Raw genomic sequence first — 11,903 nt, forward strand, 5'->3', positions numbered from 1 at the left:
CAGCCGTCATTGTTGTTTGGCGGGTCCGGGCTGGGGATTCGAACCCGCCACCTTAGGTGTACGTGGCTGGCGCCTTAGCCGGTTGAGCTATAGGCGCCAAGCCATCTGCTTCTCACTTAAGATCCTTCCTACCTGCTGACTGGATGGGGCAAGAACAAAGCAGAGGCCAAAATAAATGAGGTGCCAGAGTTTGGTTTATTGGCTCATCCAGTGCCAAAAGTCCAATGGGCACCCCCTCTCCAAGGTGTTGGGAGCCCCACAGCCCCCACACTTTTGTCTTCTTCATACTCCTGTTGACCCTGATTGGAGCCACAGCAAAAGCAGGGCCAGGGTATGGGGTGGAGGCTGGGCTCTGACAGGGTTTGCTTGTATAGGACTCGGTCTGCCTAGCACAGGAAGGGAACCCTGGGGCAAGGGAGGACAGGTCACACATGAAGAGGAAAGGAGACAGCTCTGCAGGGGCCTATATAGTGGGCCCTGAGGAACGGAGAGATCCAGCCAGGGGTAGGGTGGGAATGGGTGATATGAAAGGAATCAAGAGCAGAGGAAGAAGCAAGAGGCTCTTAGACCCCATTCTCTCATGGGCTGGGTTCCACTTAAGCTCAGATACTGGGGGTGGGAGGAGGGGACCACTAGAGGGTGAATTCTTCACACAAACTGCCCCCAGCCCTACACCCAGACAGACAGACACATAAACACCTTGGCACTCCCACATCTTTATGTGAGGACATGTAGCATACAGCCCTACCCAATGCCCAGGAAAAGAGCCCCCCGCTGCAGCTCTGGCCTGGCCATCCTGGTCACTAAGCACATGCTAACACTCCTCTCTACTCATAGCTGTGGCTTAGAGGCCCTGCCCAAGTTTCTTGAGACCTTCCCTGTTTGCTCCCCTTTTCAGGTGCCTTTAGGCCCATTCTTGGTCCACCTGAGCTGTGACTGGCTTCCACCACCACAAGCAGTGGGAGCATGTAGGACCTTAGAGAAGGGGGTGGCCGTGGTCTTCAGCAAGGCACTGGGTGGGTGGGGGCAGGGCTGGAGCAGGGAGAGCAGTGGGGTGGGCTGAGGAGCCCCTACCTCCATGGGCAGCCCAGACCTCAGTCCCTGATCCAGCATCTACCTTCAACCCCCACAGCTGGGCCCCCCTCCTCTTTTCCAAGCCCCTTCCAGAGGAGTGGCCACTGGGCAGGCACCAGAGATAGCAGAAGGGCCACAGGGGCCTGGGACACCTGGGCTACTGGCACAGTGTGGAGCAGGGGCTGGGGCTGAGCCCTTTCTGAGGCTTCCTCCTTGCTCTGCACCCTGTGGGGTGGAAGACCTCAGGCTGAGTCACCCCCAACAGAGGTCTTCTTCTTGGGCCGAGTCTTCAGTGTCTTGGAAGTCAGTGGCTGTGGAAAGGAGGAGGAAGACAGGGCTCAGCCTTAGAACCACAGCCCCCTCCCCATTTCCCCAGGCTCTGCCCTGTGTGCTCACCTCAGCTTTGGGCACTTTTTTGATGGATCTGGCCCTCTTGGGAGCCTTGTCTCCCATGTCATCCTCAGAGGTCTCTGTCCGGGGATCTGCCTGGTTTGTGCTAGATCTTAAGCTCAGGGCAGGGTCATCTCCTGGTTGCAAGGAGAAAAGGAGACCCGGGGTCTCTTCCACCTGGCCTCCTTGCACTGGTGGTTCCCTTCCCCCACCCTGGACCCTATCTGTACCTAAGTCCTCGATGGTGTCCAGGAGGCTACCAGGGCCAGGTCGGAGGCGGCCATCAGGCCCCTGCAGGGGCAGTGCATCCTCATCTCTAATCAGGGTCAGGTCTTGCATGCTGAAGCTTCGGAGCTTCTCTGACAGCACCCCCTGGCCCTAGGGTTACCACCACGCACCGGGAGAGCGGGAGGAATGGGCGGGGTGGAGATAGAGGTCACCATGGTGCTGGCAGCATCCCTAGGCTCAGTGCTTTCCTCACACTGTCCTCATGTCCTCACCCAGTCCTAACCAGCACTGAGAGGCTGGGGCCATACTGGACAGATAAGGAAACTGTGCGCAGACAGAAGTGATTCATCTGGACAGGGGTATAGCCAGGACTGGAACCTTGAAGCTTCCACAACCCCAGGGACAAAGTGGACATTGATGGGCTCGGCCAGAGGCACAAGATGAACAAGGTGGGGGCCCTGGGAGTCTGGGCCTGCCCCCATCTCACCTTGGTGGCAGCTGTGACTGCAGCATTGGCGGCCAGGTTGAGGCCCCTCTTGCCTACTCTCATCATGGTCTCATAGCTCTTGTCTCGAGCCTGTGTGATGTACTCATCAATCTCCTGAGGGGTTGGAGGGGAAGGAGGAAGATGTGAGAGGAGAGTGCTGCTGTCAAGGCCTGCCTTACCCTTGTTCACACTTGGGCAAAGGTCCTGCCTGCTCTGGGAGGCCACAGTCCTGCCAGATCACTTCAGGCTCTGACCATCCACAGGGAGAGGGAGGACTGTACGTGGCTGCAGGCACTGGGCTGCCTTGGCTAGGGGTGGGCTGGGAAGTAAGCTGAGAGTAGAGGCAAACCTTCTCTTTGTTGGACAGCGTTGGGTGCACGAACTTGCGGTAGAGCACGCTGGAGCCCTTGGTGTAGGGGGACAGCAGCCATATCACAAAGGCGATCTTGAGCTCAAAGTAGAAGGGGAACCTGTTGAGGGGCAGAGGTGAGCACAGAGTGTAGGGCAGTGGGGCAGGAGGTGTGCAGGGCTCAGCGCTAGCCCCACATGTGATGGAAACCCCATACCCCTCAATGCACTGGGGTCCCACATGGGTCTCATAAAACTGGTCATTTCTAATTGCAGTGGCACTGCAGGTGGGAAAGTAAGAAATGACCCCAGAAGAAATTTCCCCCAGCAGTGGCTCTCCTTGCCTCCTCACTCCTAGAGAAGACTTCCCTTCCTCTGCTCTGGAGCCAACACCAAGGTAAGTTCTCTAACCTTGCAGGCCTGTGACTGGTCTTCACCCTCTTCTCCTCCTGCCTCCTCCCACAAAGAGGACTGGGCCTACTCTAACAGTGTTCTGGGTCCCTCCCTTGCTGTCATGACATGCCCCTTGCTCTTAGGATTTCTCTCTATTCCCCACGCTTCCTTCTCAGGCCACAAACTCCTTCAGATCCCTTCTGTCCTCACAGCAACATCAAAGCTCTTTCCTTGGTCGTGTCAAGAGGAAAGTATACTCATTACCTTTCCTTTCTAAGCCATCCCCTTCCCAATTCCCTTCCTCTACTAGAACTATTCTTCTCAAGTATGAGAGTCTTGTCTACAAATGCAATGAACTCTTGTCCTCTCTCCCTCAGTAAAACTTTCTTCTCTTGAGTCCCACTATTAGTGTTACCCCTCTTCTAAGAGGCATTTCCTTATTCAGTAAACATTTCTGAGCTCCTGTGAATACACAGATGATTGAGACATATCCCTGTTTACAGACACACACAGTCTAGCAGTGCCTGAAGAATGCCTCGGAAATGCAAGTGTCCCCTGTTAATGGGATTGATCACATGCCTGTTTTACGAATAGGGAAACTGAGGCCTAGAGAGCTGTGACCAGCCTAAGGTCCACAGGCAGTGTGGAGGAAGGTTTCTTGAATTCTTTTGTGCTGCTTTGGCTGTCACCAGAAAGAAAATGGGGTTATGTCTGTTCGTATTCTGCTGACCAAGCCAGGAAAGCAGGGGGAATACTGAGGAACCCATAGGACTGCTGGGAGTAGAGGGTGTCCGCCCTGGGTGTCATCTTTTGTTAGGCTGGCTGGATAGAGAAAGGCAGAGGCCCTGGGCCCTGAGATGAGGGAGGGGATTCTGGACCTCACCAGGAGAGCACTATATCCGTGAGTGTCTCAGCTGTGGTGAAGAAGGCAAAGACGATCCAGTACATCATCCATTTCACCTGAGGGTACAGAGGGCAGCATTCGCTGGAGTCTGGGGAGGAGGCCAGGAACGCTCAGGACCCCCAACCCTGCCTGCTCATGCCAGGAATACGGGGATGGGACGCCCAGGACTCTTCTTTTGCTTAGTCTTTTTAGTAGCTGATGGCACTGGTACAAAGGAATGTGACCCACTGTCCTCCCCTATCTCTGCCATGTGGGCTGGGTGAGGGGGTGAAGGGTTATCCACTCACATATTCCTTCACGTTTTTTGTCTTCACGGCCTTGTAGGAAGAATAGGCTGGGTACAGGGTGCCAAAGATGAGCCTAGGGAGGCAGGCATGGTTACTGGGCCCATCGGACAAGGGCAGTGGCCTCTCCCTCCCAGCTCTGCATCAGCCCCTGGGTAAGTAAGGGGAAAAGGGACAGAATTCCCGAGTGCCACATCAGCTGGACTGATGAGTTCAGGTCAGGAGTTAAGGTCAAAGCAGTCAAGATACAGGGGATTGGGTGGTGCCTGTGGCTCAAAGGAGTAGGGTGCTGGCCCCATATGCCGGAGGTGGTGGGTTCAAACCCAGCCCTGACCAAAAACTGCAAAAAAAAAAAAAAAAAAAAAAGGATACAGGGGATGTATACCAGACCCCAACCAGCGAGGGTTCAGTTCCCCCTCCATTGTTCAGTTTTTCTCTAGTCCCTGAGGCAAGGAGAGACCAAGAAGCCAAAGGGTCCAGTGTGGTCCCTTTAGCTATGATCCTTGGGGAGTCATGGGGAGTCAGGGTCTTATCACTGCCACGAGGATCTCTTTCTTCTTTACCTCATGCCCATCCACACACATCTGCCCTTACCTCCTTGTCTTAGAGCCAGGCTGGGTAGGGCCCCCTTTGCAAGGGAACTTCACACCACCTAACAGAGAATATTACCTGGTAGTCAGAGGCACTACTGTGGCCCTGGGGACCTGGGGAACAGAGGGCACAGGAGGAGGAGGCCCTGGGAAGGGCAAGAGGTTTATTTCTCCATGTAAACGCCCCAGAGACTAGGCTCAGGAGAGGGCCCTCACTGGCGGTCCCATTACAGAGTACAGACGTACAGATAGGACACAGGTGGGGAAGAGGACCAATGCCCTTTAGGGAGCTTGCCCAAGCAAGAGAGAAGCAGCCACCCTGAAGGTCACATAGAAGAGGCCCCTAGATTTCCCTCTGGTTCAGATGGGAGGAAAGAAATAGGGAGACTCCTGTGAGTCTAGATGAAATCAGGACACGAGCATGTGACAGCACTGAATGGGAAGAAGGCAGCTGGGTGGGGGTACTGGGGTGTTAGTTCCCATAGTAGACGCTGAGGGATAGGGTCTTGAGCTGGAGCAGGAGTCAGCCCAGTCCTTTAACAATGAGCGGATGCTATCTGTTCCCACATGGCCCACCTGACAGGGCAGGATACTTCCAAACTGACCTATGCAGATGGAATGCGGGGCAGTCAGGATACTTCCAAATTGGCCTATGTAGATGGAATGTGGGGCAGAATGCTCAAGGACAAAGTCCAGGTCCCTGTAAGGGGTTGGGGGTTGGGGTGCGTTCCCTCCTGGAGCCTAGGGAGGGGCCAGGGTCAAAGCTCCACAGTGGGGCTTGCAGCCTGGAATGAAGGCCACTGAACATCCTCCCTGCAGTGGCTTTCACAATTGCAGGCTAAGCATACACATCCTCCTCTCCCAGTTACCTCCCACACTTTGTCCTCCAAGCATCTCAGCTTTGATACCCAGACATCCTCCCTGGGGGCTTTAAGGGCACGTGTCCTCATCACCAGTCTCTTGACCATCACTGCAGGGAGGAGCAGGGCCTGGGCCCTTTGAGGAGCCAGAGGGGGCTAGCTGTGGCCCTGCCTTGCTCCCCACTCTTTTTTATTACCCCTCTTCCCCCAGAGGATGGGGGCTCAGGTCTGAGGAGTTCAGACCTGCTAAGTGGGGGAGGGGACAGGCCTGCATCCCTTTATAAATCAAACCATCCACTCAGCCTTTAGGATGGAGCATAAGAATAGAAATTAAAAATAAAAACATTTTTAAAAAATATTGTGGGTGGGGTCCCTGGGAAGCCAGGCCTGTCATGCTCCCCTTATATTCCATCTCCAGGCCTGGGTCCCACATTTCCATGTCTCTGGGGACCCCAAATAGGGACGCTGTGTCTTTAGATGACCCTACTGTGTGAAATCCGGGAGTAGTCCATCCCCAACTTTAATACCCTAGTCCCTCCATCGTTAGCCCTCATCACCCCCCACCGGGGCGCGCCCCGCCGCCGCGGCCGCACTCACACCACCAGGCGAGAGATGATCCAGGACACCATGGCGGGGCCGGGCGCAACGCGGGGCGGGGACCCGGCCGGGCCGAGGATGCAGCTGCCGGAGGCCGAGCGGCAGCAGGAGCAGCAGGAGCTGCAGGAGCTGCAGGAGCAGCAGCAGCCGCAGCAGCAGCCGCCGCGGGGGCAGCGGAGCACCGAGCTGCCGCCGTTAAAGGGGAGGTCCCTTCCGCAGCGGCAAGCCGTGGGCGGCGGCGGTTCTTAAAGGGGAGGCCGCGGCGGCGAAGGCGGCGCGCCCCCACCCCTGGCACCTGCTGCGGCCGGGCATGCGCCGCCAGTTCTCAGTGCCCTGTCTTCCTCTAATCGTTCGTTCACCATTCTTGGGTTTGAAGCCCTGGGCTGAGGTCCTGGAGGCCTTTGATTCCGTCCTGAAACGAGCTCCAACCCACCTCCCGCGCTCACACCACACTGAAAGGCTTCTGTAATTCAAGAAGGAGGAATAATGGCTAAATTTCTTTTCTTTTAGTGACAGAGTCTCACTCTGTCGCCCTCGGTAGAGTACTGTCACGTCACAGCTCACAGCAACCTCCAGCTCTTGGGCTTAGGCGATTCTCCTGCCTCAGCCTCCGGAGTAGCTGGGACCACAGGTGCCCACCACGACGCCTGGCTATTTTTTTGTTGCAGTTTGGCCGGGGCTGAGTTTGAACCCGGTACCCTCGGTATATGGGGCCTGCGCCCTACTCACTGAGCCAGAGGTGCTGCCCCTCTTTTCTTTCTTTTTTGCAGTTTGTTTTGACTGGGGCTGGGCTAGGTTTGAACTCACCACCTCCGGTATATGGGGCTGGTGCCCTACTCCTTTGAGCCACAGGCGCCGCCTTTTTTTTTTTTTTTTGGAGACAGTCTTATTATGTGGCCCTTGGTAGAGTCCTGTGGCATCACAGCTCACAGCAACCTCAAACTCCTGGGCTTAAGCGATCCTCTTACCTCAGCCTCCCAAGTAGCTAGGACTACAGGCGCTGGCTACAACGCCCAGCTTTTTTGGTTGTAGTTGTCGTTGTTTGGCAGGCCTGGGCTGGATTTGAACATGCTAGCTCAGGTGTATGTGGCTGGCACTCTAGCTGCTGAGGTACAGGTGCTGAGCCAATGGCTAAATTTCTTTTTTTTTTTTTTTTGAGACAGAGCCTCAAGCTGTCCCCCTGGGTAGAGTGCTGTGGCATTACAGCTCACAGCAACCTCCAACTCCTGGGCTCAAGCGAGTCTCCTGCCTCCGCCTCCCAAGTAGCTGGGACCACAGGCGCCCGCCACAACGCAACGCCCGGCTATTTTTTGGTTGCAGCTGTCATTGTTGTTTGGCGGGTCCGGGCTGGGGATTCGAACCTGCCACCTTAGGTGTACATGGCTGGCACCTTAGCCAGTTGAGCTATAGGCGCCGAGCCGCTAAATTTCTTAAGTGTTTATTCTGTGCCAGGCCCTGTGCTAAGAGCTTCACATTCATTGTTTCAGTGAATCCTCTTGACCACCCTATAATAAGACAGCTATAATACCCTCATTTTGAAGATAAGGAGACGGGAAGCTTAGGGAATTAGAGTAATTTGTTGAGAGTCACAAAACCACCAAGTTATGCTGCTAAGATATGAACCCAAGAAGTCTACTTCAACAGGCTACACATCCTCAAACTGTTGACTAGCAAACTCTTCTCCCCCATCAAAGGCCCTGTAAAGACATCCACCTGAACTCAAGTGAAAGGCACAGCTGCACCTGTCTAGTCCACTCCCCCTAATCTCCAATCACTCCCAATTGAAAGAGGGCCTCCTCTGGCCATACAATCTTTTCTTTCTTTTTTTTTTTTTTTTTGTTGAGACAAGAGTCTCACTCTGTTGCCCAGGCTAGAGTGACATGGCATCAGCCTAGCTAACAGCAACCTCAAACTCCCAGGTTCAAGCAATCCTCCTGCCTCAGCCTCCCACATAGTTGGGAATACAGGGCACCTGTTATACTAGTAGAATATAAAGGGTCTCACTTTGCTCAGGCTGGTCATGAACTTCTCAGATGAAGAATCCTCCCCCTTGGCCTCCTAAAGTGCTGGAATTACAGGCTCAAGCCACCATGCCCTCAGAGCCTAATCTGCTTTTTTATGTTGTCAGTTTCTAAGCTTTGCAGGGAAATGGAGTTTGGTATACTCAAGGTGGATACTCCCCTCAATGTCTCAGACCTTTCCAAATAGAAGGGCTAGGAGAAGGACCTGGGACCCATACCAGAGATTAGCCCAGGGGCTATAGTTCCTTCCCCATCAACAACAGTGCTGGCAGTGGATGTCCTAATTCTGAAGACATTTATATCCAGAATGTAGGCTAGCCTGCCTCCTGATTTTCACCAAACCAGCTCTAGTATACTCCCTTCCTTTCCTGTCCCATTTTAAAACTTCTGCATTCCTCTATCCTTTATGTTGAGGTATAATACTTCTGGTGACCACAGCATCAACCTGTGCCCATCCAGGTAGAAAGGATACACTCAGAGCTCTGTATTTTACAAGAGTACAGTCTTATTCAAATTCAATCTCCTTGAACCACACAATGGTCTATTTCCAACCTAGTAATTATATTTCTAGGTTCAAATGCTTTGGAAGTGTTTTTCGAAAGGTTCCAGAGAAGCAGCCTCTGATGACCCCACTTGCTATTTTTTTTTTTCCCAGACGGAGTCTCATTTTTGTCACCCTTAGTAGAGTGGTATAGTGTTATAGCTCACAGCAACCTCAAACTCTTAGGCTCAAATGATTCTCTTGCCTCAACCTCCCCAGTAGCTGGGACTACAGGCAACCTCCACAACATCTGGCTATTTTTAGAGATGAGATCTCGCTCTGGCTCAGGCTAGTCTCCAACCTGTGAGCTCAGGCAATCCACCCCCACCACCATCCCAAGTGTAGGATTACAGGCTTGAGCCACCGCACCTGGCCCCCCCCACTTGCTATTCTTCACAACTTCCTCTTCAAAAGGCCTCTTCTAATTGAAATGCAGTTTATTCTCACCCCTCAAGATACTTCACTACTTAATAAACAAAAATAAATCCCATTTGGGCCTTCTCCCACCATCTCCAAGGTGGATCTGGGGACACAGTTTTCGTAAGGGGGCAGTCAGAACTCTTGCTTTAAGAAATCCAACAAAGGCTCGGCGCCTGTGGCTCAAGCGGCTAAGGCACCAGCCACATACACCTAAGGTGGTGGGTTCAAATCCATTCCGGGCCTGCCAAACAACAATGATGGCTACAACCAAAAAATAGCCGGGCGTTGTGGTGGGCACCTGTGGTCCCAGCTACGTGGGAGGCTGAGGCAGGAGGCTCGCTTGAGCCCAGGAGTTGGAGGTTGCTGTCAGCAGTGAAGCCATAGCACTCTACCCAGGGGGACAGCTTGAGGCTCTGTCTCAAAAAAAAAAAAAGAAATCCAACAAATGACTCCCCCAAACCTTGCTTAGGCCATTTACCACGGCTCTGTTCCCTAAGACTGCCCTAGGAAGGAAGGACCCTACCTTTCCTACTCACAAAGCATAAACTGAAGAGACCTGTCTTTCCTCTCATCTTCTAATTCATGTAACCTCTTCTTTGCAGTTTTTTTTTTTTTTTTTGGCCAGGGCTGGGTTTGAACCCTCCACCTCCGTTATATGGGGCTGGTGCCCTACTCCTTTGAACCACAGGCGCTGCCCCATGTAGCCTCTTCTTTTAACCCCCAAGTCCCCCAAACCATACTAACCTCACCCTGGTACTTTCCTTTCTCCCAGCTGGGTACAAGTTCAGAAAGCAAAGAGTAATAATTAGGTGCAGCATAGTAATGAAGACCTGGAAATGAATCCTTTACCTCCAATCTAGCCTTCAATTTGATCTTGATTTTAGAAGGCTAGGCACAGGAATAATAGTCCACTCCAAACAGATTTGTTAGATTTTTAATAAGAACATGGAAATCCCAATCAGCCCTTCAACAAAATTAAAATACAAGAAGTGAAATTAAAAGTATTCTACAGTAAATGACTTTTATTAAAAAAAAAAAAAGTAACTGTGAACATATAAACAAGCCTGCAGGGCACTACAGTACAGCTGGAAAGAGATACATTTCCCAATGTACCCATGGGCCAATGAGTTCCATCATTTTCAAATAAATTCTTAAAACTCCACTGAGTTGGAAAGTTTTGCTGGAAATATTTCTGGACAAAAAACAAAAAACCTCATGTTGGAAATCAAACTGTCCTTCCTGTTTAGAAACATGAGAGGAGTCCCCAGGGAACGCTGGTAATAGGTGAAAACGGTTCCTGGAGTCACCAGTGTGTACATGGAGAGAACACACCACAGCTCAGACGTGACAGATTCTTTCTCAGATGACTGTTCCCTCAAGATATGACTGAGATGGGAGGGAGAGAAACTAAAAGAATTCTAAAATGCCAATTCTTTTAAGTTCTGCTTTGGCTGACTTTGTGCTATAATGGGCAGCTGATTTCTAAAAATCATATTTCTTCAAAGAGTTTTTTCGAAAGGAAGACTAAATGTAATGTGCCTTTCCTCAATATCCAGGAAAACAACTGTGGTATTTCAAAAATTCTAAAAATATCTACTTTCATGAAATAGTAACTATTTCACTACAAACCTATTTTTCACTAAATACACACGTTTCCTAATCCTGGAGCCTCCTGGGAAAAGCAGTGGGTTCTCCCTGGGTCCTATATGACTCCACTGTTTATGGGAAAAAGTGTGGGGAATGGCTTCACCCCGTCTTCTGGGGTGAACGGCTTCACCCCATCTTCTGGGATGGGCCTTGTCAGAGGTCACGTGCAGAGACACTGTTAGAATTCCACCAGGCATGTTTAAGCAATTACCCCCTACCTGTACCAGTTATGTGATTCCCTCTACCTTCAAACACATTCCCACTTAACTAGGCACAAAAGGAAAAGAAAACAAAGGTGTGCCCACATTCCTGGTTTCCACAAAATTTCATTTCAGGAGAACGTGCAAGAAAGCCCAGTGATGTTCAGGCAATTCGGATTCCCCAAAGGCCACAGGATGGGGATGTGACACCCTTGGCTTGGAGTCTGAAACTGTGTGTGCGAACAGTGCGACGTTCCTGTGTCAACCTTCGGTGTTGAGGCAGCATACAAAAGAGTGGCTGTAGAGTTTGTAATACTGACCACACTGGCTCCAGGTGAAGGGCCTCTGCTCCAGCAGAAATCCCTGCTGTTCCCTGTAAGTGTTGTGAGTGAAAAACCTGCTTCACAGGAGAGTTTGGAATTTCTCCATGCCTAAGACCTTGCCAATTTGGATTCATGAGCCTTGAGGGTGCCAACAGCATCTTTCACTGCATGGTAAATGATGTTCTTCACCTGGGAAGAGTGATCAACACAGTCAGTTCATGGTAGCTCCATGCTACTACATTCTGCAAATGCAAATGTTAGGTTCCACCTTGAGCATAAGACTACTGGTTATTGAGGAAACCCCCAACAATGACTGTGTGCTTCCCAAATAAATCCTCAAAATGATTAACAAGTCATAGATCTATGTTCAAAAAAAGAATGACAAAACCAATTAGCCTTTCAGCTAAATAATCACCATCATCAATATGCTCTTTATCTAAGCTGTGTATGTGGACTTTGATTTAATACTTGCCACAATCCTATAAGGTAGTTTCTCATTTACAGATGAGAAACTGAGAAAAACCAAGGTTCCATGGTTAAGAACCTTGCCTAAGGTTGGGCTCAGCGGCCATGCCTATAATCCTAGTTTGGGAGGC

At 51.5% G+C, this 11,903-nt stretch overlaps 2 protein-coding genes across 5 annotated transcripts in view; both read right to left on the minus strand.

Moving 5' to 3' along the window:
- Nucleotides 1-591: 591 nt before the first annotated feature.
- REEP2 (receptor accessory protein 2) lies at nucleotides 592-6,402 on the minus strand. Of its 4 annotated transcripts, none has more exons than XM_012807276.1 (8): nucleotides 6,156-6,402; nucleotides 4,112-4,259; nucleotides 3,804-3,880; nucleotides 2,529-2,649; nucleotides 2,180-2,293; nucleotides 1,695-1,836; nucleotides 1,471-1,601; nucleotides 592-1,385 (listed from the first exon to the last, which is right to left on the minus strand). In XM_012807276.1, the coding sequence occupies exons 3-8, from the start codon at nucleotides 3,869-3,871 to the stop codon at nucleotides 1,317-1,319; spliced, it is 645 nt and encodes a 214-aa protein (XP_012662730.1). In that variant the 5' UTR covers nucleotides 3,872-3,880; nucleotides 4,112-4,259; nucleotides 6,156-6,402; the 3' UTR covers nucleotides 592-1,316. The 4 variants fall into 4 exon arrangements, with proteins under 4 accessions (XP_012662730.1, XP_012662728.1, XP_012662723.1 ...); XM_012807274.1 differs by having other exon boundaries at nucleotides 1,695-1,842; XM_012807269.1 differs by having other exon boundaries at nucleotides 4,112-4,184; nucleotides 6,156-6,396.
- A 3,653-nt stretch (nucleotides 6,403-10,055) lies between these two features.
- The window catches only part of KDM3B (lysine demethylase 3B), a 93,381-nt gene continuing 91,533 nt past the window's right edge, over nucleotides 10,056-11,903 (minus strand). The window contains exon 23 of the mRNA XM_012807071.2: nucleotides 10,056-11,496. Within this exon, the coding sequence (XP_012662525.1) occupies nucleotides 11,416-11,496 (81 nt within the window). The 3' untranslated portion in view covers nucleotides 10,056-11,415. The remainder of the gene's footprint in view (nucleotides 11,497-11,903) is intronic.

The sequence above is a fragment of the Otolemur garnettii genome, unplaced genomic scaffold (genome assembly GCF_000181295.1).
Source record: "Otolemur garnettii isolate 467f Iridium unplaced genomic scaffold, OtoGar3 scaffold00003, whole genome shotgun sequence".
Classification (NCBI taxonomy): domain Eukaryota; kingdom Metazoa; phylum Chordata; class Mammalia; order Primates; family Galagidae; genus Otolemur; species Otolemur garnettii.